Source organism: Acomys russatus, chromosome 6 (assembly GCF_903995435.1).
Source record: "Acomys russatus chromosome 6, mAcoRus1.1, whole genome shotgun sequence".
Taxonomy (NCBI): Eukaryota; Metazoa; Chordata; class Mammalia; order Rodentia; family Muridae; genus Acomys; species Acomys russatus.
The window spans coordinates 48139046-48164409 of record NC_067142.1 but is presented as its reverse complement, the minus strand read 5'-3'; the positions used below and the strand labels follow the sequence as shown (position 1 = coordinate 48164409).

The 25364-nt window shown below is 42.4% G+C and overlaps 1 protein-coding gene across 2 annotated transcripts; it reads left to right on the top strand.

Annotated features, from left to right (window-relative positions):
- The first annotated feature begins 355 nt into the window (after positions 1 to 355).
- On the top strand, positions 356 to 24157 carry Rnf2 (ring finger protein 2). 2 transcript variants are annotated; one of them, XM_051147558.1, is made up of 7 exons: positions 356 to 506; positions 11110 to 11198; positions 15326 to 15486; positions 15996 to 16211; positions 20277 to 20549; positions 21856 to 22027; positions 22230 to 24157. In XM_051147558.1, the coding sequence occupies exons 2-7, from the start codon at positions 11112 to 11114 to the stop codon at positions 22329 to 22331; spliced, it is 1011 nt and encodes a 336-aa protein (XP_051003515.1). In that variant the 5' UTR covers positions 356 to 506; positions 11110 to 11111; the 3' UTR covers positions 22332 to 24157. The 2 variants fall into 2 exon arrangements, with proteins under 2 accessions (XP_051003515.1, XP_051003516.1); XM_051147559.1 differs by having other exon boundaries at positions 386 to 491.
- Positions 24158 to 25364: the final 1207 nt, after the last annotated feature.

The following is a 25364-nucleotide window of genomic DNA, read 5'->3' as shown; positions in this document are numbered from 1 at the left end:
GGCAGGCCCAGGAAGGCTCCAGGGAGGGGTGGATGCAGACGGGGAGGAGGCGCCCCGTCAGCAGGCGCGGGCTGAGGGCTGCGCGGGCGCTGCGGGCGTTTGGCGTGGCCTGGCCGCGGGCGGGCGGGCGCCGGGCCAGGATGTGGGCGTGGCCGGGCGGTCGGGGCCTGCACGAGGCACCGCCCCCTCCCCTACGCCGGAGGCCTCCCCGCGCGGAGCACGTCCGCGTCCCGCGCCTCCTCCGCCTCCTCACTCGCTCGCTCGCTCGCTCCTTCCCGCCCTCCCCGCAGCTCCGGCCGAGCCGGCTCTCCCTCCCCCCCGCGCCCCCTCCAGCTCCCGCCCCCGCTCCCTCCCAGTCTCTCATGAATATTGAGCGGCCCCTGTTGTATTTCCCGAGCTCCATTGCGGAAGCCGAGGCTCGCCATATTGTGCGGCGGCGCCGGCGGTTGATCCTCGAGTCTCTCTCCGGCCGCGGCCAGCGCACCCCCGAGGTGGGGCAGGAGCCGGTGAGGCGGGCTGGCGGGACGGCGAGGGGTGCCGGGACGGCGGGCTGCAGCAGCGGGGGAACGCGGGGCGGGCTGCAGCCGGAGCGGCGGCGAGGCTGGGGGCGTGTGTATGTGTGTATGTGTGTGTGTCCGCGGGCCGCGAGGGGCCGTAAGGCGATGGCGCCGCCGCCCCCGGCCGCTCGCACCGCCGCTCGCGGCCCGCCCGTGAGGGCTCATTGTTCGCGGCCCGGGAGCACCAGGCGGGAGAAGCGTCCGGAGCCCTTCCAGGGAAGCGCACCCGCGCCGCCCTCGGCTCACGGCGGCCGGGGGCCTCGAGGGCGGCTCCGGACCGAGACGCGAACTTACCCCCGGGCCTCCCCGTTGGGCTGGGAGGTCCGCACCGTGAGGGCGGGGCGCCCGGGGCAGACAGCTCTCCTTCCTTTGGGACTCCGGACCAGAGTGAGCTAGGGACCCCCCACTCACGGCCCCGCATTCCTGAAGAGCCGCCGCCTGCCCCGGAGTATCTGTTGCTGCCTCCGCTCACCCCCGAGGCGGCGTTGGGGGAGGGGGCGACCGACTCCGTCTGCTCTGCTGGCAGCTTCGCGTTTTGAAGCCCCCGGGATGGTTGGTGATTGCCGAAGTCCTTGGTCCGCTGTCGGCTCCCCAGTCCCCGGTCCTCGTTGTTAGAATCACTTCCTTGCTACAGAAGTCGCCTTTCTACTCTAGAGATACTGTTGGTAAAAATCGGTCTCTCAAACTTCGATTTCGATTATTTTGCCCAGTGAAACAAATTACCGGTTCGTGTCCCCGGTGTCCCCACTGGGGGCCTTTAAGAGGCTGTCGGAAGTCTGTATGCCTTGTAACGTATTGTGAAAATGACAGACTTTCTATGCGGTGTGCGAGTAATCTTAGGTGTGCGCTTATTTCTTTTGAAACAAAAAAGCTATGTGTCAGTAACCTAAGCTGATGATTTAATTGGAAGTACCATGAGCCATCTGCATTACATTATTTTTGGTAGCTTCCAAGATGATCAGCTGGAGTACTTAGTGGAATTGGTAGCTGATGTTTTTAATTATTTGTAGTTGTTGAGTAATGTAGTAATTCAGATTGATGTTTGGTCTTGAGGTAGATTAATTTATTTTTCAGCTACCCATTCAGTAAGTCCTGGCGAGCTGGCAACCTCCTGCTTCAGTTTTTCTGGTGATGAGATTAAGGACATTCAACAGCACAGCTGGCTTACTTTTTTGTGTGTCTTAAGTTGAAATTTGAGCCTTTGAATGATAAAGGACTTAAGTGGCAGTGATATTAACTCCTGGACATACCTCTTTGCCCTCGGAGGTTTCTCCATGTCACAATCAACAGTTAACCTACCAACAGCAAATACGGCTTTTTACTTTTTTCAAGTGTGGAATGCACACTTGACATTAGTTATAGATGAAGACTAAAATAGAGCCTTTAGGTACACAGCTAGCTCTAACCTAGCCTTTAGGAGTAAAGACAGGATGACCAGGAGTTCAAGGTCATCATCCCTGGCTACATAAAAGCATGGGCTTTATGAGACTGTCTCAAACAAACACAATCAAGCAAAAACAAAACAAAACCCTCTAAAAGGAGACTGTGCAGGATAATTGCCTGAGTCTTGCTAGGCTTTGTATTTGAAAAATAAGATAATGGTACTCAAATGAGCTGCACAGAAAGCTTCAAATTAGAACAAGTAATATAAGGGATACCGCAGACATGCAAAATATTGGGAAGTTAGTGGACTTTGTTATTGTTTAATTTTGTTTTCTCTGTGGGGCTCATTCAAGGAAGTGCCGAGGTAGAGTATATGGAACTATAGACTTAAGTGCACAAATGTGTTTGGAATTTCATTAGTCTACTACTGATCTTAGGTTTCTGATGTCAGCTCTATACTGTTTAATCTGATTTACTCATGATTTGTGTTCATACTGTACAGTTTTTGGAATAAAGGTGGTGCATGCCTAACATGTAATGTATAACCAGATGTTTAGGGACAGTTTAATTTCTATATTATTAGCAAAGAAACATAAGTTCTCCTATAAGAGAAATTAGTTCACATTAAAATGCACTTCACAGCCAGGCGTGGTGGCGCACGCCTTTAGTCCCAGCATTCAGGAGGCAGAGGCAGGTGGATCTCTGTGAGTTCGAGGCCAGCCTGGTCTACAAAGTGAGTCCAAGACAACCAAGGCTACACAGAGAAACCCTGCCTTGACAAACAAACAAACAAAAAACCACTTTATTAAAATTATGAGAGTGTATCTAGTATGATGTAAAAATAACTTCAAAGTTTTGAAACAACTCATTCACTGAATTCTGGAGAAAAGAAAAATGTATCACAGTTTGAGGTAGGATTTTATTCCGTAATCTAGGTTTCCCTTGGACTTCTACAAGTCTTGCTGAGATTATAGGTATGAACCACTGTGTCCTAGCACAATACTATTTCGGTCTCAACAGTACCTCCCCAATGCTAGCTTTTCCACCCAGGTATCTGTCTACCCAGCCCTAGGTTGTGTACATTCTGCAAACATATAAACCTGCTACTGATTTGGTGGATCTCTGAGTTCTGAGGCCTGCCTGGTCTACAAAGTGAGTCCAGGACAGCCAGGGCTGTTACACAGAGAAACCCTGTCTCGAAAAACTAAAACCAAACCAAATAAAATTCAGAGTCAGTGTGTAAAATGTAAAAATTATTCTGAGGGGCTGGAGAGATGGCTCAGAGGTTAAGAGCACTGTCAGTTCTTTCAAAGGTCCTGAGTTCAATTCCTAGCAACCACATGGTGGCTCACAACCATCTATACTGTGATCTAATGTCCTCTTCTGAACCTGTAGGTGTACATGTGGGCAGAATACTGTACAAATAATAAATAAATAAATCTTTTTTAAAAATTCTGAGAGCATGGCTGAGCAGTGGAGATTGTGGTTAGCATGTGCAGGGCCCTGCACTTAGTCCCCAGAACTGAGGAAAACCAGCTTGAAAATATCCAGTTTGTTCAGGCCTGCCAGGGTTATAACAGATTGCTGTTTCTTTCCTTGAACACTAGATGCTCTGGGGCATTTCTGGGTCACTTGGAACAAAAGCAAAAACAAAACCAAACCCGCATATTCAGCAGTCTCATCTCACACTTAGACTGAAAACAGTGGGGACTAGATCAACTCCACCATGTCCTGGTTATCTTTGACTATGTGGTGAGGGCAGTGAATATGTTTGAAGTATCCTATACTATTTAAGTTATTTTTTTTGTTTTTTATTCAAAAGCTGGATAGCTTGGATCACAAGAACAAAAGTTCAGTGGCTTTTATGCTTCATCTTACAGAAACAAATGATTGATTTCACGTTACCTTTGTAAAATGGATTTTATAAAATAACTTCAAATTTATTGAAGCAACAAGGTGTCTCAGGAGAGAGCAGTTAGACTCACTAGGTCTAGAGGATTGGAGAGATGGCTCAGGAAGTCTCTTCCAGTTCTCAGACTTCTCTTCAGAGGCCTTTGGTTTGATTCCCAGACCCACAAGGTGTCGCGTACAGCATGACATACCGCCAATCCTAGCATATTTGGTGCCCTCTTCTGGCTTTTGCTGGCACTGCATGCATGTCGCACACAGACACAGGTGTAAGCAAAACATTCATATATGTATTAAAAAAAAAAAATCACTGTCTAGCAGTGTGCTAAGTCCCAGTATAAATTTCAGGGCTGGAGAGATAGCTCAGAGGTTAAGACCACTTCCAAGGTCCTGAGTTCTATTCCCAGCAACCACGTGGTGGCTCACAACTGTCCATAAAGGGGTCAGTCATTCAGGTATACATGCAGACAGAGTACTCATATACATAAATAAATCTCATGAGTTCTGAGAAGAGGATTTATGGAGTAAGTGCTGGATTTTGGTAGAGGTCAGCTGTTAGTTTATAAGGATACGTGGTGAATAGTTCTCAAAGTACTCAAAGAAGAGCCTGTTGCTGCCACCTCCACCAGGGACTGGCTACAGTTTTCAACTTAACAGCAACCTAAAAGATTCCTCTCCTTGCCTTCCAATCTCCATTTTACTACCTTTTTAGCAGCCAGGTGTGGTGGTGCACCTCTTTAATCCCAGCACTTGGGAGGCAGAGGCAAGCAGATCGCTGTATCTGCTGTGAGTTTGAGGCCAGCATGGTCTACAAAGTTAGTCTAGGACAGTCAAAGCTACACAAAGAAACCTTGTCTCAAAAAACAAACAAACAAACAAACAAACAAAAAACAAAAATCCCAAACTATATTAGCAAAACCTAACAGAGATCCTACTGACAGGAATCATGAAATATCGGTGAATAATTTTGCTGTCACCATAGACTGTATTTTAGGAGGGTAGTGTTAGAATTGAGACAGTGAATAAAAGACCTGTACAAATGCTACATGATAAAATACAGTGATGTTAATAGGAAACCATGCTCTTATCTTCCCTTTCAAAAAACATTCATTATTTTCTGTGTGCCAGACCATTTTGCTCAGAATTAGAAATAGAAAAATACATTAAGGGCTCTGTTTTAAGGGAGTTCAGCTTAAGTGGGCATGGCAAATAAACTACTGTACAATGTGTTACATGCAGTAACAGATGAGTGGTGGGTTTTGGGAGCCCAAAGGACATAGCAGCCAAGTTGCTGTTTCTTTGCTGAGCTCAGTTTAATGACTATTATCTTATATTTTGGTCAGAGCCCCTTTATTTCTGTGTCCATCTCCTGTGAAGGATGCTTTTGTTAGCTGTCTCAATTTTGTCATAATTATTGTTAAGTAATTTTGTGCCTTATTTATCTGAATTATAAAAACTCTTGTTTCCTTGTACTTTAAGTCTAGTGCTAGGTATATAGATGCTTAGTAACTTATTTTTTACTGGATAATGGGAATAAACTGTTATAGACATTTCCTCCTTCCAAGGTCATTCAAAAATAGTTTGGGTAGTCAGTTTTTCTGGAGGTGGCAATTCACTTTAGTTAATTGAAGCAGTTACAGCATCAGCAAATGATAGAAAAGCAACTTTAGATTTCTGATATGCTATATCTCAGAACTTGTAGCATTTATTTTTTATTGGCTAAAATAAGCCTTTCTTACCTTAAAGAAAAACATATTTTTATTCTGTGAGAGTTTCACATCATACAACTTATGACATTCACTTCCCAGTCCTTCACCTTTTGACTCCTCACAAAAATATAAAAATAAGAATTAAAAAAACTCCAGTTTGTGTTATCTATATATTCACTGGAGCATGGTCAAACTTTCAGTGGCCTGCCCCTTAAATAGAATGGAGTCCCTCCCTCCCCTTCCGCACCTCTTCCAGAAGCCAGCAGTTCAGTTGTGGAGAGCTACTCTTCAGCATCCCATCACACTTTTTAAGAGCTCTTTTCGGTGGTTTCCTATCTAGGCTCTGTTTAATTTATGCTATTTCTGGAAGAGAAAACAAATTCCTCATTTGTTTTTGGCATACTTTATCATCAACTCTCCTGTATGTCCTTATGGTTGTATTGCTGACTGTTATTTGTTAGCTGTTGTGAAATGTATAGATCCTACATAGTAGTTTGACTTTGTACCTGCTTCCTCCACCATGCACATACCTATTGATTTAAAACTAATCGTTTACTTTTTAAAATATGTATGTATCCAAGCCAGTAATTGCATTAAACTTTCACTGTTTACACTACTTTCTGTGCAGAATTTAATTCAGCATATGAGGGCTGTCTTGGAACTCAGCCACATGTCTTCTAAAAGGCTTACTATATACTTCAGAGTGAGTAGTGGGTATAGTAGAAGGAGCTTTAGAGTTGAGGATAAGAGACCTGGTTTGTAGGGCTAGGATTGTGTAGCTCAGGGATAATGCTAGCCTCCCTTGCATATGGCCCTAGGCTCAATCACCAGCCAGCACTTATAAAAGATGGGGAGGGAACAGACTCACTTGGTTTCTAGGTCCTGCTCCAATTACAAGTAGATCTTGAGCTGAGTATGTTTGTGTATTCATGTGTCTTTATGCCCACCCACTTGACCTGATGGAGTATTTATAAAGATAGTAAGAGGTAACATAGGTAGATGACAGGGTTTTTGTTTGTTTGTTTTTCTTTTTGTTTTTTAAGTCAACAAAGCCAATTGAAAGGAATGTATGTGAAGAAAGAAACATTGATTTGTGGCTGGTGATAGCTTTATGACTACATTTAAGTTTTTGAATTGCCATATTTGTAGACAGTTGTAAGGTTGAAACAGGACAGGGTTTCTCTGTGTAATAGAGCCCTGGCTGTCTTGGATTCTATTTGTAGACCAGGCTGGCCTTGAGCTCGTGGAGATCCACCTGCCTCTGCCTCCCAAGTGCTGGGATTAAAGGCATGTGCCACCATTGCCCGGCTGCTTCCATGAAATTTTCATTCATTACAGGATTATTATAGTCTTCTCTTTTAGAGTTTTTGTTTGTGATTTGTTAGTTTAAAAAATTATGTAACCCTCCCTGACTGCCCCAGAACTTGCTGGGTAGAACAGACTGGCCTTGAATTTATAGAAATCCATCTGCCTCTCCCTCTAGTGCTGGCGTTGAAGGTGTGCCACACCCAGCTTAAAGAACTTGTCAAGATTACAAAAACCTCTCCTGGCTATTGAAATACAGACCTGTAATCTCTGTACTCAAAAGGCTGAGGCAGGAGGATCAAAAGTTCAAGACTGACCTACCTAGTAAGATCCTGAGCCAACAAACTAAAGCAGGAGGGAAAAAAGTTATAAAAGCCTGAGCTGGGGATGTGTGTCATAGAAAGTCGCTTGCCTAATGTGCTGTTCTGTGTTGTGCCGCAGTGCCACCACACATACCTGATGGATTACACAGAGCTTTGCTTTAGTAGGCATCACAAATATATAAACATATATGCTTGATAGACACACTCATGGAGCTTTTTGCACTATTTCTACATCATTTTATCTTTTTCCTGAGATTGTGAGGTTATAGTCTTAAAGAATATGACTTTTTATCATAAATTTTAATTATTAGCTGCTTTTCAAAAGGATTGTTTAACCAGGCTGGCTTCGCACTGACAGAGATCACCTGCCAATGCCTCCCTGAGTGCTGGGATTATAGGAGTGTGTCACCGCGCCCAGCTTCCCCTTAGCTTTTTAAATTGAACTATTTTTTAGGTCTTCTTCTTCTTCCTCCTCCTCCTCCTCGTCGTCATCGTCGTCATCATCGGTTATTCAAGACATGGTTTCTCTGTGTCTCTAGTTGTCCTGAAATTCATGCAGTAGACTAGGCTGGCCTTGAACTTAAAGGTCTACCTGCTTCTTCCTGGGACTAAAGCTATGTAACACACACACACACACACACACACACACACACACACACACACACACACACACACACACACACACACAGTGTCACCATGCCCGGTTTCGTTATTCTCTTATTACAAATATAATTTTCAACAATCTATGCCGTCTCCAGAAACTTAAAAGTTAGTGTATTTTTCTGCCTTGTTAGACTTTACTTGGTGGATCTGGGTGTCTCCCACCTAAGACTGCTGCTGCTACCCACCCTGCCGCTCTGGGGGTTGAAGTCAGGGCTTTGTGTGTGCTAGATAGGACGTCTCCCAGCTGATCTATATTCCTAGCCCCTTAGTGCACATTCCTCTTGCTGTCACAAATGCTGCAGTGGACTGGCTCAGTAGTTTGATTTGATTTTGAAGAGATAAGAAAATTTTACTTGCAGATGAGAACTGGGTGGTACCAGGTTTAAAGAATGTGACTTGTCATGTTGGAGAGATGGCTCAGAGGTTAAGGTTAAGGCTGCTCTTCCAGAGGTCCTGAGTTTAATTCCCAGCAACTACATGGTGGCTCACAACCCTCTGTACTGAGATCTGGTGCCCTCTTCTGGTGTGCAGGTGTACATGCAGGCAGAACACTATATATAATAAATAAATATTAAAGAAATAAAAAGAATGTGAGTTGTTGAAAGGATAGACATATGCTATGAATTAAATAAAACTGGATGGTTCTGGTCAAATTAAGCAAAACCCCTCCAAATTGCACAAAGACCCTCATACAGTCTGTGGTACTAAGGATACTAATTCAGGTAAAACCTATGACTTTACAATTTCTTTAAATCTAAATGTAGACGGACATGGAGAAGTATAAGATGATTATTCTCTTTCAGGTGAAAGTGTAGAAAGCCTTAAGTGCAGAGAGACTTAAAAGCTCTGCATACATGCATATTTTCCCCCCTTTCTTGAGACAGGGTTTCTCTGTGTAGCCTTGGCTGTCCTGGACTCACTTTGTAGACCAGGCTGGCCTCGAACTCAGATCCTCCTGCCTCTGCCTCCCGAGTACTGAGGTTACAGGCGTGCACTGCCAGGTTGCATACATATTGATCTCCTGCCTCTGCATCCTTGGATTTGGATTACAGGTGTGAGCTACTGTGTCTGCCTTCTGTGTACACACTAATGTATTATTTGCTTCTTTTTGTTTTGCTTTAGACAGAAAAGATAGCAGGTAATGATTGTGATAATGTTGTGACAGATGGTTGGAGTATTCAAGTTAGAAGAAATTGTCAAAGATCAATCATAGCTCAGGAGACCAAGGCAAATTCTGTTGCTGAGAACATTAAATAATACTTTTAAGCTCTGTGTTGGTGGTACACGCCTTTAATTGCAGTGCTCAGAGAGACAGAGGCAGGCAGTTCTCTGTGGGTTCCAGGCCAGCCTGATCTACAGAATGAGTTCCAGGATAGCCAAGGCTACCCAGAGAAACCCTGTCTCAAACAACCAAAAGGAAAAAAAAGCTTTTGAATCTACTTAACATAAGTGTGTGAACAAGGAGACTGGATCTTCAGCTAGAATGATTAGCCTTAGTTCACCCTAGAACTTAGAAGCTGGGCTTCTTTCCTGTTGGCGTGGAAGTTTGTCCTTCTATTCCTGAAGCCAGCGTTCTTGTTACCAGATTGTCTCCACCTTGTGGCAGCAATGCTTTAGAAGCTGAATGCAACTAGGTAGGAAGCAAAGGGATACCTTCATTGCTTTCTCTGTGTAAGCTGTTCTGGAACCACTATATTTAACAGGCTGGCCTTGAACTCACAGAGATCCACCTGCCTCTGCCTCCTGAGTGCTGGGACTAAAGGCGTGAGGCATCAAGTCAAGCTCTTTGAATTTTTCAAGTTGTTTATGTTATTCTCCTGAGCTTGATGATGTTTCTGATTTGTTTTTAATTTTCTGGTACATAAATCATACTCCAGTTAAGCAGAGTCATTTGTTGGTGGATTATCTTTCTTCTTTTTTAAATTTATTTTCCTCTTTAGTTTTTTGATGTCCATGTACCAGATTATTGCTGACATCCTCAGTCTTTATCTGCTGGCCTTGTGCAGGAGAATACTCTGAGACCTCTCTAATTTGTGTTCTAGCCTTGCGTGCTTTGTTTGTCCTGAGCAGCTGGGGGGTGTTCCAGAGACCCCTGCAGCCTGAAGTTAGGCGGGACTCTAGGTTTCTGTCTGTCTCCCAGGTATATTAGATCACTCCTTCCTGCCCCCAGAGAGCTAAGGAGCTGAGATTATTCTCATCCACTGTTTTCCTGCTAAAGACAAGGAAGAGGGAATGTATTTCCATCTGAGCTGTCACTGAGCCTTCCTAGGCTGCCTGGTTCTAGCATTTCAGAGATAGGCTAGACAGAAGCCCATTCTTTGGAAAATTGGATTACGGTGGATATACACAGTGCACTTCTTTTTTTATTTGTTTGTTTGTTTTCTGTTTTTGTTTTTTGAGATACGGTTTCTCTCTGGCTATCCTGGAACTCTCCTTATGGACCAGGCTGGCCTTGAACTCAGAGAGGTCTACCTGCCTCTGCCTCCCCAGTGCTGGGATTAAAGGCATGTGCCACCACACCCGGCCACGGTGCATTTCTTTTCCCTCCCCAGAGAGAAGTTGGAAACTGGAGGTTTCTCCAAATAATGATCCTATATAAGGAATAGGGATTATGACAAAAAGCTATCTGGAATCTTCTGCCATTCCACGGGCTGATTATTTTTATTTTATCCTGACTAGTGATGTTAGCGCCTCCTATGTAGCTTTTGGATTTTCCCCAAAGGGCATCTGTCTGGTGTGGTTCCCCTTGTAATACATTGGAGATTAGGTTTTCTATTTTAAACTTTCCCAGTGATGGATTCTGCTGAAACAAACTGACAATAGACAGACTGAAAGGAGAAAGACTGTACTTGCAGAAAGGCGTGGCTGTGTGTAGATGTGTGGGGAGATAGATGTTTTAGGGGAGCAGTGAGTGTTTCCTAGGGGAGGGAATGAGCAGGAGCACAGACAGTAAGTAGCCCAGACCAGCTTCCTCTGGGGTAGAGATGTGGTGTTTGTTTTCATTCTTTTTTCTTAAGAATGTTTGAAAGCAGCACTTTTGCTCCATTTTGATGGAACTACTCCCTAGTTAGAGGGAAAAACCTTGCTTGTATTTGCTGTTTCCCAAGTGCTTGAGGATAATTGAACTCTGAAGGGGCATATTTTGAGATATTGATCTCTAAGCCATAAAGTTTGAATACCAATTTGGGGGCTACATATATGTTTGTGCTATAATGCCTCGTTTTCAAATACTAAAACTTTTTGTCTCCTTTTTATTCCTAGCAATGTCTCAGGCTGTGCAGACAAACGGAACTCAACCATTAAGCAAAACATGGGAACTCAGTTTGTACGAATTACAACGAACACCTCAGGTAGTACAGACGACTGTAAGTTAGGGAAATGGGAGAAAAGGAAAGCGTAAAGCGAATTTGGCAGTAATTGTGAACTTACATGATAGCAGTCCTGAATCATGTGTTTGGCTGACGCTTCATCCAACATTACATACTCCCATACCAGCCTCTGTTAGGCACCTGGGGAGCAATACTGAATATACTTCATGTGGCCTTAGCTTAAAAAATATTTAGAGACAAAACAACTTAATATTCATAAAATTACATGCATGAGATTGAATCAGGGGAAAGTCTTCTTTGTAGTAATAAATATGGGGCAAGTTGAAAGTTGGGGGAGGAATGGACACTTGTAAGAAGGTAAACATGCCAAGAACTGGAGGGATGGCAGGTTTGAGGCAAAGATGCTTAAAACTGTTCATTTTTAACATTTGTCCACGGATTGGACAGGCAGAAGTGCTCACTGGAGTCTGGAAAAAATATAAGATATTTAGGATTGTCAGTACATTTTAACCTGGATATGAGAATTAAGAGAAAAATCATCCAGAGGCGTTCACTTCTTAGAAATTAAGTAATGGAGGGACTCATTGCTGCCTGAGAGCCGGATATAGCTGTGCTGCGGCCGCACTGCGCCCAGTCACCAACTAGAGGACCTGGAGAAAGAATGTTAACAGGAGCCAAGTAGTGTGGCACATGCTTTTTATCCCCACCACTCAGGAGGCAGAGCCAGGTGGATCTCTGTGAGTTTGAGGCCAACCTGGTCTACAGAGTGAGTTCCAGGACAGCCAGGACTGTCACACAGAGAAACCCTGTCTCGAAATCAGACAAGAACAACAACAAAGAATGTTAATAGGAAAATATAGTTCCTTGGGCCACTCGCACTCTGCATTGTCAGGATGGATACCAGCAGTCCAGTCTAATAGCCAACACCAAACAGCAGCAGGAATCTGAAGCCATGGTGCGATCCAGCAGAAATAGTATGGTTCTGCCAAATCAGCACAAGTCAGGGGAAGTGGCCAGAATCAGCCAGACTACCATGAGAAGTTCTCTGGAACATTTTTCTCGTGAAGTGAAGACCCACGAAGACCAGTGGAGAGTTACAAGGCATAGCAGTGTGTAGCAACGCAAAAAGCGTCCTCCTGCTGTCCATGATGTTTTATTTATACTTTACAAATATTATGTGCCCTCTCTGTTCACAGCAAAACATCACATGTCCCACCCAAGACTTCTTCTAGAAAAACACCACGATACAACTGAGTCTTCAAAGAAATCAGAAACTTCCACTTCATATCCTCCTTTCTATTTAAAAAAACTTGTCTTTTTCTAACATTAACAATCTATACATAATAGAAATGATTATGAGAACCATAAAACTAGAACTTTATATTACATTTTAAATAAGCTGCTTATATATAAAATATTAAACAATAGTCAGAACAACTTTAAATTTCTGTGAAGATATATATTTCAATATATAATAGTTTTTAAAAGCCCTCATTTTTCTAACAATATACAATAATTAAACAAAATAACTGTGAATTTCTATCAGTATACATTAGTCCGTACCAAAGTAAAATATTTAAGACTAGTAGATTCCACTTTATTTTTTAAAATTTTTACTCAATAATATAATGATGATCATGATTATTATTCTCCCCCCCCCATCTTTAGATAAGAAAGATAAGAGAAAAAAATAGAAGAGAGAGATCCTTGGTTTACACTTATTTTGAAGCCAGGTATGGTGGCACACACCTTTAATCCTAGCATTTAGAGGCAGAGGCAGGCAGATCGATGTGAGTTCAAGGCTAGTCTGGTCTACAAAACGAGTCCAGGGCAGCAAAGACTACACAGAGAAACCCGGTCTTGAAAAATTAAAACAAAAAAACAAAACCTTTATTTTGTTTCCTTTCTGACCATAACTAATAACAACCTACCACCCTAGATGATAACAAACAACCATAACACATCAAACAACCAAAAACATCCATCCTACTTTTTGGGAGTGGGGGAGTTATGTTCTTAAAATTATTTGGGAGCAAAGATATCTTTTGGGTGTCCTATGATATTAGGGATATTGGCCAGTTGCTGGGAAAGCTAGCTGTATCTTCCCAGTCTCTGTGTTGTTGGTCATTTGCACTAGCCCTTTTGAAGCTGATTTGCATACATGGTTTAGAGAACTGTGTGTGGGTAAATCACCTGAGCTATTTGCTTTGTGAAGCCATTCATGTCTCAACTGATAATTCCCAGCTTATTCCTTACCAGATTATTCCTAGTAAAATGTAATTCCCTGTAGACACACCAATCCCTTATAATCTTGGGGAATAACTCTATGCTGCATAGCTCAGTTACTTAACATTTCTTTAATGAATGGAGAATGCAAGCCATACAATGCAACAGCCTCTTTAACATGTTTTAGATCTAGCATGTCTATTGGATGCCATGTCAACTCATAAGCATGGCTACTCTCATTACCAGGCATATGCTGCACAAAGATTGGGAAGGCTGATGGTGGCTGTGTAGCCCCAGGCATCTCCTCTGGTGGCGCACTTGGCTCAGTACTCATCCCTTGTTTCTTGTACAGACTCCTGCTCTTCCTGGCCCCTTGCCTCACAGAGGTGTTCAGGACACCTGGTGTCGAAAGTGGGTGGGGCAGTCTGCCTTTCAGCCTAGTTTGCTTCCTCTTTCATTGTGTGGGCAATTCCCTGTATTGGACACCAAGCCTGAACCCTGCTGTTTTCCCACTGGCTTCTTTTGTTCTCCAAGCACTTCAACCTATGTTCACAGACCTTCTAAGTGCATAGCCAACTCCACACACCTTTCTAATGCAGGAGAATTGAGTGAACCTTCTGACTGTTCAGCTTTCCCTCCGAAGTCTATTTCAACATGATATCTATGAAGACTTAAGACACAAAACCAGAAAAAACCCCCTCCGGGAGCAAGGCAGACCACCCAGCAGCAGTATTGCCACCCCATCAAAACCTGCCGATTCCTCTACTGCATTAGAAGTGAAGTTACCCACTATGCCTAAACCACCGCTGGGTGCCACATATAGGCTTAAGTTTTTGGTTTTTTAATTGATTTATTTATTATCATGTATTAGTATCCTGCCTGCATGTACACCTGCAGGCCAGAAGAGGGCATCAGATCACATTATAGATGGTTGTGAGCCACCATGTGGTTGCTAGGAATTGAACTCAGGACCTTTGGAAGAGCAGCCAGTGCTCTTAACCTCTGAGCCATCTCTCCAGCCCTAGGCTTAGATTTTTTTAAAAACCTACTTTATTTAGAGTTCTTAAACCTCACTTGTAACCCACTAACCAGAGGAAGGGGAAAAAGAATATTAAAGGAAAAAGGGTTGTGGACCTACTTAGACATATTTCCTTGGGCCAGTTGCACTCTGTGTTGTCAGGACACCAGTAGTCCAGTCCAATAGCCAACACCAAACAGCAACGAGAGTCTGAAGAGGCAGAAGGATCCAGCAGAAACAGCAAGCCTCTGCTGAATTGGCATGAGTCAGTAGAAGAGGTCAGAATCAGCCAGAGTATCAAGAGAAATTCTCTGGAACATTTCTCTCTGCAAAGTGAAGACCGTTGAAAACCAGCCAAGAGTTGGACGGCATAGCAGTGTAGCAAGCAAAAAGTGTTTTCCCATTGTTCATGGTGTTTTATTTTATACTCCTTCCAAACATCACACACCCTCTCACAAGACTTCTAGAAAAACATCAAGTGCCCTTACATGCCCTCTCAAAGACAGCCCCCAGAAAAATATCACATATACAACTGAGTCTCAAATCAATAACTTCCACACTTCATTCCTCCCTCCCTCCCTCCCTCCTACCTACCTCTCTCCCCCCTCCCTTTCTCCATTTTTCTCCCTCTCCCCCCTCTGTGTGTGTGTGTGTCTGTGTAGAATACACAAGACACACACACACACACCTTTAGGGTTAAGGGCATTTGAATAATGCAGTGGTGTTAGGGTTTAAGAGCCTAGAGGAATATTTTAGCTAAGAGAATATTGGTTATGAGTTGGCCATAGTAGTGATTTGGGTGATAGGTACATAGATGTTCACTTTTATGATCTTTAGTACTTTTGTGTGTTTGAGTTTGTAGACAATTAAAGAAAAAAAAGATTAAATAGTCATTCTTTTACAGGAGGCAATAACAGATGGCTTGGAAATTGTGGTTTCACCTAGAAGTCTCCACAGTGAATTAATGTGCCCAATTTGTCTGGATATGTTGAAGAACACCATGACTACAAAGGAGTGTTTACATCGGTTTTGTGCAGATTGCATTATCACAGCCCTTAGAAGTGGGTATGTTGGAATGAGTTCTTACTGGACCCTTAGATTACAAGACAGTAGTTTTTTCTGGAGTTTGAAAAATATATTGCCCATAAGTGTTTGAGAACTAGAACCTTTCCTACAGAGTGTACAGAATAGGTTTTAATTATTGGAGGGCTTTTGTCCTTCTTTTAAGATAGGATATTTCTTACATTGTGCCATGCTAGTTGCCATGTGGTTCACACTTGCCTTGGGTTCCTATGTAGTCTCCTGCCTTAGCCTCCCAAGTGCTGACATTACGTGGGTGAGCTGCCATGCTCTGCTCTCAGGTGTCTCCCTGTCTCTCCTCACCCCACCCTCACCAATCAAATCAACTAAGGTTTCTGGAATCCTGATAAACATCTTTATTTGCTTTTCAAGGGGAGTTTGGTTAGTCATTTGACATTTTTTGTGTGATAGTAAAAATAACTGTTAGAAATTAGACATTTTTCTTTTTATCCCAACAATATTGTCATGGTTACATTTTCTTTCTTTTTATTTAGCAACAAAGAGTGCCCTACCTGCCGGAAAAAACTAGTTTCTAAAAGATCACTAAGGCCGGACCCAAACTTTGATGCACTCATTAGCAAGATTTATCCGAGTCGTGATGAATATGAAGCTCATCAGGAGAGGGTGTTAGCCAGGATCAATAAACACAACAATCAGCAGGCGCTCAGCCACAGCATTGAGGAAGGGCTGAAGATCCAGGCCCTGAACAGGTATGTGAGAAGGGGGACTAGCTAATGGCAAGATGAGTAGCTGTTCTGTACCGCTGCCTTCTCTGACAGAGATTATACATACTCCAAGGAATTGTGTTTAAAATACTAGAACCTTGGGCTTGTGAGGTCCACTGAACCCATAGTGGGAGGAGAGAGCCAACTTCTAACAGTTAACCTTTGGCTTGGACACATATTCCTGTTCCCACAGATGTAACACACACACACACACACACACACACACACACACACACACACACACACACACACACACACACACTCTGAAAATAATAAATATGAAAACAATCTTCTTATACCTCTTCGGCATGGAATAATTACATTGAGAGGGGTGTCTGTATATATCCCTGATTGTTTTTAAGGTCCCTTTTAGTGAAGTTTTCATCATAATGCCTTGTCATAATATCCTTGTAAAAGTTACTAGTGACCTTTACGTTAGTTATACAATACAATGGTTGATTGAGCTGAAGACTTCATTGTGCCCAGCAACATTTAATGCAATTTATTTCTCTTTCCTCATGTAATAGTTTCTTGTCTGGATTTCAGGAGAGTCTACTTGCCCTTTTTGTTGTTGTTGTTATTAGCTATTCTTTCAAAGTTAATTTATTAAGTGTTCATTTCACTAATTCTTACAAATGGAGTGTTTCGAGCATCATTCTTTGTTCCGCTTTCAGTACAATAGCTTGTCTGCAGATCATTTCCTTTAGTTTTGCTTTAATTACCATCCATTTTATACCTAGGCCGGACTGCTGGATTTTAGCCTGAATTTATTTCATATTCAGTAGCTGAGAGATTGTTCTTTGTATTTAAGACAGGGTCTCACTATGGAGCCTTGGCTGAACTTGCTGTGTAGATCAGGCTGGTCTTGAACTCACAGAGATGGGCCTGCTTCTGCCCTCTTGTGTGTTGGGATTAAACGTGAATACAGCCATAGGTGGCCTCCTCTTGCATAATTAAAAAGCATTTCAGAATTAGCATATTTAGCACAAAGACTGTATCAGGACCCTGCTTATTTCTGTTCTATTTCCCTGCTTTTAAGCTACTAATTTAGCCAGCTTTCAGGGATAGTCATCGTTTTTCAAATAGGAGATGCACTGGGCGTGGTGGCGCACACCTTTAATCCCAGCACTTGGGAGGCAGAGGCAGGTAGATCTCTGAGTTTGAGGCCAGACTCTACCAAGTAAGTCTAGGACAGCTACACAGAGAAACCCTGTCTCGGAAAAACAAACAAACAAATCTCAAATAGGAGATGCTAGTGAAATGGCTGTCATATGACTCAGCAGCAGAATGGCTTGTAAAGCTTTTACCTCTCCAGCTTCAGGTGTTACCCCAGATCAAGTAATTGGAGCCTCGCCATACTGTTTCTGTGCTACAAATGACTCTGATGTGGTCAGAAACCCCTCTGTCGGGCTGGGGAGACGGCTCAGAGGTTAAGAGCACTGTCTGCTCTCCCAAAGGTCCTGAGTTCAATTCCCAGCACCCACATGGTAGTTCACAGCCATCTGTAAATGAGATCTGGTGCACTCTCCTGGGGGGCAGGCAGAACACTGTATACACAATAAATAAATATTAAAAAAAAAAAAATCTGCTGTAAATGTTAAAAGATGAGTTCCATTCTGTGAATACAACTATATGTCTGAAAGCAAGATGCAGAGTTAAATGTTCAGTGCACTTCTTTTTAGAGGATTGCACAATCCTGAGTTGTTAAGGCTTATTAGTTTTTTACTTTAGTTTCACGAGGAACACAATTTTCCTTGGTAAAATATTTCTATAGACAGCTTCTGGTTTTGCCTAACCCTTTGGAGATTAGAGAGTAACTTGTGGGCGTCAGTTCTTCGCCTCCATCAGATTGGTTCTGAGATTGGAACCTAGATGTCAGGGCGCCCTTTTCTGTACCATCTGCGTCGCCTGGCCTGTGTGATATACAGACTCTTGATTGGGAGCTACATTGTAGTTTCCTTACTGTTCCTCAGTCTGCTTTCCACCTTGGGCTATCCAGGCTTCAGGCTCGATGCTCACCAAGCTGGACTTGGGGAGGGAAGCTTAGTGGGGCTAGTGGGACTCTGTTGGTGACTGCATGAGAAACAGCCTTTGGTTTAAGGAGAGAAGAAGTTTAGTCTCTTTGGCCATCAGGCTATGTGACCACCTCAAGGGTGGCAGAGGTAGGGCTCATAAAGCTACATGCTCTGGGACCTGTAGGTTCAGGTGGGGAGAGAATGGTTCCTGCCCTTGCCAGTCTCAAGATTCTGGGGGTTTGGACACAGCTTGACCTCATTCTTGCTCTAGGGCAGCTCCCCTAGTCAAAAGGCTCCCAGCCGCACACTTCATCTTAGCTTCTGCCTCTCAGGGCACGTGTGTGTGTTCATTCTTTCAGAGACCCTGTCCCAGATGAGGCATATGGTACATTCTTTCATTTACTTCGACAGTCTCTGCTGAGTTCTGTATATACTAGGACTCCATTCCATCCTTCCTGCCTGCTTTTCTTCCACAGCACTTACTTTCTGACATGGGTTCCCTGCTGCACTAAGAGTAAGAGCCTTTAGGGAGTAGAGAACATCAGGTTACCAACTCCTACAATCCCAGTACTTAGAACCAGGCTTAGCTTAAAATAACCAACTGCTCAGTAAATACCTCGAATATGTGAATTTAAAAAAATTGTGATAATGTGAAGTAAAATTATTTTCTGTGCAAAATTTTGGTGTATCCACTGCTGACATATTTACTTTGGATCTGGATTCCACTTTGAAATGTTTTTCCCTTGAATTTTTAAAATACGTTCATACACTGGGCGGTGGTGGTGCACGCTTCTAATCCCAGCACTTGGGAGGCAGAGGCAGGCAGATCACTGTGAGTTCGAGGCCAGCCTCATCTACAAAGTGAGGCCAGGACAGCCAAAGCTACACAGAGAAACCCTGTCTCGAAAAACCAAAACCAACCAACCAAACAACTTTCATGTAGATATATTTTATGTAGTAGCTGAGTATTTATGATTTCATCCTCCATTCTAACTCTGTCCTTTTGTCGTTTTGTGAGATAGGGTCTTGTTATAATTCTGCTGGCCTAGAACTACAGGATAGAGCAGGCTGGCTTCAAGTATGTGGCAATCCTCATGCCTCAGTCTCTCAAGTACTGAGATTACAGTGCTGAGCCACTACCTCTAGCCACAATTTTAATTTGTTTATTGCTCTTCATATACTAGTCAAGACTTGTAAAATTTTACCGTTAGGACAATGCATCCTACTTAGATGTCACTTATTTTTTCTTACCTGAACATCTTTTTTGTTTGTTTGTTTGTTTGTTTTCTTGAGACAGCGTTGGCTGTCCTAGACTCACTTTGTAGACCAAACTGGGGTGGAACTCATAGTAATCCACCTGCCTCTGCCTCCCGAGTGTTGGGATTAAAGGTGTGCGCCACCACCGCCCGGCTCCTGAATATCGTTCTTTAAATGCTGCCTAACATGTTACAGCAGCTTTGCTACTTTGGCTTCACATAGTCATTTGTTGCCGTTGAGTTAGTTTTTTGGTTCTTTTTCCATCATGTGGGCCTTTCCATATATTTAATAAATTATGTTAACCATATTTAAATATTAATAGAGCTTATTTAACAGAATTCTTTTCATCTTATAAAACAAACTCAGCTGGGCATGGCAGCTCAGCCCTTTAGTCCTGGGGAGCGGGGTAACAAGTGGACCACTGTCTGTCTGTCTCCTCCTCCTCCTCTTCAACTTTTGTTTTTTTGTTCTTTTGTTTTTCTGAGACAGGGTTTCTCTATGTAGTCTTGGCTGTCCTGGACTTGCTTTGTAGACCAGGCTGGCCTCGAATTTACAGCGATCCGCCTGCCTCTGCCTCCCAAGTGCTGGGATTAATGGCATGCGCCACCACACCGGGCCTCCTTTTTTTTTTTTTTTAAATAAGGTTAAGCAAACAAATGTCAAGGTATCAAAAAACAAACAAGACCCAAATTCTGAACTTGGAGTAGAAAACTTGGCTTGAAGTTTGATGCTTTAAAGATCCTGACCAAAGCTTTATTACTTTTCTCTTCTTAATTAGATTACAGCGTGGCAAAAAGCAACAGATTGAAAATGGCAGTGGTGCAGAGGATAACGGCGACAGTTCACATTGTAGTAATGCATCCACACACAGCAACCAGGAAGCGGGCCCTAGTAACAAGCGGACCAAAACATCGGATGATTCTGGGCTTGAGCTTGATAACAACAATGCAGCAGTGGCCATTGACCCGGTGATGGATGGTGCTAGTGAGATAGAGTTGGTATTCAGGCCCCATCCAACACTTATGGAGAAGGATGACAGTGCGCAGACAAGGTAAGTGTGTGAGTTAGTTACCTGATTTCAGAGGGTTTAATTTGGAGTTTAGGAGGACAGTTTGTATATGAAATAAAATCAGTATTTGCCATCCTGGTTTTATGGTTTGATTTGAATGAGATAGCTTGTTTGCCCACTCCTCCTCCCCCCTCCCTTCCTCTCTTTGTATGAAAAGTTGTTCTTCATAAAGGAACAAACCTCACAGGCGATGAAGAAAAAGGTAATCCAGAGTAGGCGCTGGACTTTACTGGCAAGGGTGAGCTCCAGTGAGTGCAAAGAGAAGTCGGGTGTTTGTTGAATGAGTAATTGAATAGTATACCTTGTTCAAAAACCCTAAGGTCAGCACCTCTGTGTTCACCCCCTAAGGTCAACACCTCCTTCAAAACCAGAACATTGTTTTCTTTTTTTCTTTCTTCTGTCTGTTTTTTCTTTTTCTTTTTTTTCCTTTTTTTGTTTTGTTTAGTTTTAGACAGGGTTTCTCTGTGTATTTTAGACAGGGTTTCTCTGTGTAACCTTGGCTGTCCTGGACTCACTTTGTAGACCAGGCTGCCTTGAATTCACAGAGATCCACCTACCTCTGCCTCCTGAGTGCTGGGATTAAAGGCGTGTACCACCACTGTCCGGCAGAAATGTTAATTCTTTTTTTCTTTTTTCTTTTTTGGTTTTTCCAGACAGGGTTTCTCTGTGTAGCTCAGGGTGTCCTGTACTTACTCTTTAGACCAGGCTGCCTCGAACTCACAGAGATCCACCTGCCTCTGCCTCCCGAGTGCTGGCATTAAAGGCGGCTGAAATGTTAATTCTTAAGACAATTCTTATTCTTTTTTTTTTTAAAGATTTATTTATTTATTGTATATGAGTGCTTTATCTGCAGAAGAGGGCATCAGAACACATTATAGATGGTTGTGAGCCACCATGTGGTTGCTGGGAATTGAATTCAGGACCTCTGGAAGAGCAGGTGGAGCTCTTAATCACTGAGCCATCTCTCCAGCCCCAACAATTCTTATTCCTAATATTCGTCTTGTTGCATCCACCAGATTCTTGTAATTGGGTTTGAAAGGTTTGCTGATTGATTTATTTTTTTAAATAAAATAGTGTAAATTTGTTTGATTTTTATTGTTGTTGCTGTTGTTTTGTATTTTAGAAGGTAAGAGCTTTCATGGGCTGTCTTTTCTTTTTATAAAGCAGTTAATTTCTTTCTAATGTTTTTAGAAATTGAGACATGTTTTACATGGCTTTTTGGCTGTATAATTTAGGAACATTTTTGTTATAGTCAGCAAATTAAATTTTTGATGCTTTATTCTTTTAGATACATAAAGACATCGGGTAATGCTACTGTTGATCACTTATCCAAGTATCTGGCTGTGAGGTTAGCTTTAGAAGAGCTTCGAAGCAAAGGAGAATCAAACCAGATGAACCTCGATACAGCCAGCGAGAAGCAATACACCATCTATATAGCGACAGCCAGTGGCCAGTTCACTGTGAGTATTTACACTAATGGACTGTTGGATGTGTGAGCTCCTTGACCAAGTGGCCAGTAGTGGTGTGGGGTCTGTTTGGAGTAAGAACCCTGAGGCCCCGAAAGGAAAAGTAGCAGATTAATGGCTTGTGGTGCCCTTTGCATTAGTCTCCCTATTACTGAGCACCGTACACTCTCATGACGTCAACTTTCTTTTTTTACAGGTATTAAATGGCTCTTTTTCTCTGGAATTGGTCAGCGAGAAATACTGGAAAGTGAACAAACCCATGGAACTTTACTATGCACCCACCAAGGAGCACAAATGAGCTTTTAAAAATCAATCCTGAGACTGAACTTTTTATAGCCTATTTCTTTAATATTAAAGATGTTCCATCATTGCCGTTAGGAACAGATCTGGGATAATGTTCAGTTTTCTTTCTGAGCCAGACTTGTTTACACTATTAGATTCATATCCCCTTAATTTAAGACTTACTTTTTGGAAGGGACCTAGTAACTTAGTAGTCCCCTGCCCCTTTAAGAGTATAACTAAGTTATATACTTACAGGAAGTGTGGTTCCTTTGGGGGAGGACACTTAGACTTGGAGTTTTTCCTAGTTCTCTATTTTTTCCTTCCTTCCAGTTTTTGATCTTTTGAGACAGGCTCTCATAAAGCCCTGGCTAGCCTGGAACTCACTGAGTAGACCAGGCTGGCCTTGAATTTGGAGTGATAACTCCTGCCTGAGTCCTGGGGTTTAGGCATGGATTACCATGCCTGGCTTAAGATTCATTTGGCCATCAGCCATCTTTCCCCTCTCAAAAGTTTTTTAGCCTAAAGAGTGTTAGACAATATGTATTCTGACTTTTTCCCTTGGAGTCTTGTATATTTATAGTTTTCTATATAAACTGTAGTATCTTCATGAAGACCGAGGCTCAAATTTACTGTGCTTAAAACAATTCTCATAGGATTATTATTTTCATGGTATTTTCTTACATAATATCTCATTTAAAAAGAGGTTCTTTATGAACTTGGAGTCCATTGTCATGCAATGTCTTTTGTTTCTTCACTTGTTTTCACTATAAGCTTAGGATATCTGGTCATGGGAAAGAAAACCAAAGTTCTCTGAGAACATGGTTCATTACAGGTTTCACTCAAGACAGAAGAGTTGGAGATAATATGTATTGCCCTGTGCAGCTGAGAGTTCATTTCTTCTGTATTGTATTAGTTCTGCTGTTCAGTTCCTTTATTATGTATGTTTAATGCTTTTCTTTATTAAAATACCAGAGATAACGGAGATATTTTGCACTTTAGCCTTGATGAAAAAGTACAAGATATGTTCAAAGCTTCCCTTAATTTCTTATTAATTCTAGAATAACATGACACATAGAGTTAAAAAAGGGAAAAGAAAGGTTGCTTTTGTTGGGAGAGTTCTTTGTATTTTGAGTTGCTATGTTTTTATAAATTTAGTGTGCTGCTAATTACACTCTAGAAGCAGGTTATGGAGTGTGTGAACATTGCTCTGATACGTAATGAGACAGTCCTGTAGAGAATTTCTGCCAGTTGAGTAGTCATTCAAATATTCTTAGTTTTGTATTAAGAAAGTATTGATAGTTCGGGAGCCCCAAGGCTTCATGCTGACCAGTCAGACTTAAGTCTTATTTTTCATTTCTGTCCTGATTCTACATATGTCTCCAAGTTTATATTCTCACAGTATTTATAAAGACATGTTTGCATTGAGAAATTTCACCCAAAAAGGGTTTAATAGGAGGAAGTAGACCTCCAGTACCATTTGTAACTGAAGTCTGTCTAGTCATTATAACTACTTATCTGTCAGTATAGACAGTTGGGGGCTAGCTTGATGCTTTCAATCTTGAGCCAAGTATGAAAACTTACAGGCATACTCAATTTTTTACAATTTTATTGAAAATATTTGAAATCTGTTTTTACAATTTTTTTGGTAATCTGTGCCATAAGATTTGAAAACCACCAAAAATTATAAGAACTTTTCTATCTAATTCCTTTTCTGGGGTAATGTTAGGTTATATACATTATTAATGCATGTTTGCTGAATATAACTCTTGTTTTGTGATGTAATGGCTTAGATTTTATTGGTGACATATTAGATTAGTAGTTGTATTAAATGACTAAATTCTCCTTGTGGTTATTGTGAAATTTATATAAGCTTTGTGCTTAGAGAATGTATGTTTCTACCTGTTTGCATCATGCAGTGAAGTTATTAGATGTGGACTCCTTTGCCAAATACATAGGTCATTGGTAGAACACTGAGTGCAGAGTGAGCGTGTGTCTGTTTATGTGGGCTGGTGGCTAGATTGGCAGGAGAAAGTAGATGGCAGAAGAAATGCTGTTACCAACCAAGGATTCCAGGGACATTCAACTTCCCGCTGCAATCACTGATACAACCAAATCTACAGATCTTACTTGTTTGGGGAACTTAGAAGTCAAGAGGTGTAGTTGTGTTGCACAGCCACCCTTGAACTCCAGGGCTCAATTAATTCTCCTGCCTCAGTCTCCTAGGTAATGAGGTGCTAACTATAGAGCATAATGCTCATTTTAAACCCTCTTCCTGGGAATGGGGTGGAATCTAGTGACAGTGTGTACATCTGTACTATTATGTTAGAATTACCTCTATTCCCAAAACTTGCTTCTAGTTTGGATTTTGTTGTTGATGATCATGTTGTTTTTCAAGACAGGGTTTCTCTGTGTAATAACCCTGGCTGTCCTGGAAGCCACTCTGTAGATCAGGCTGGCCTTGACCTCAGAAGAGATCTGTCTGCCTCTGCCTCCCTAGTGCAGGGATTTCAGGAGAATACCACCACACCCAGCTTCTAGTTTGGGTTTTTTTTGTTTTGTTTCAAGACAGGGTTTCTCCGTGTAACAGCTCTGGCTAGAACTTGCTTTGTAATCCAGGATGGCCTTGAACTCACTGAGATAGATCCACCTGTCTGCCTCCCGAGTGCTGGGATTAAAGGTGTGTGCCACCACCACCTGCCTAGTTTGGGTTTTTATACAATTGAGGACCACCTCTTCAGGGTTGACAGCACCTGCAGTGGGGTGGGCTCTCCTACATACATTTTTAATCAAACATGCCGACAGACCGCTCTGCAGTTAGTTTCTTAGTTGAGATTTTGTTCTTTCTAGATGACCCCAGTTGTGTCATGTTGACAAAAGGTAATGCACTGCCAGGCATGGTGGCACATGCCTTTAATCCCAGCACTTGGGAGGCAGAGGCATGTGGATCCCTGTGAGTTCAAGGCCAGCCTGGTCTAGTCCAGGACAGCCCAGGTTACACAGTAAAACCTTGTCTGGAAAAACAAAAAAGTAATGCACACTTTTGAGTATG

Coding starts and splice junctions, on each gene's coding strand:
- Rnf2 (XM_051147558.1), top strand. CDS start 11,112: ATGTCTCAGGCTGTGCAGACAAACGGAACTCAACCATTAAGCAAAACA. Junction 11,199..15,325: donor AATTACAACGAACACCTCAG/GTAGTACAGACG, acceptor ATTCTTTTACAG/GAGGCAATAACAGATGGCTT. Junction 16,212..20,276: donor AAGATCCAGGCCCTGAACAG/GTATGTGAGAAG, acceptor CTTCTTAATTAG/ATTACAGCGTGGCAAAAAGC.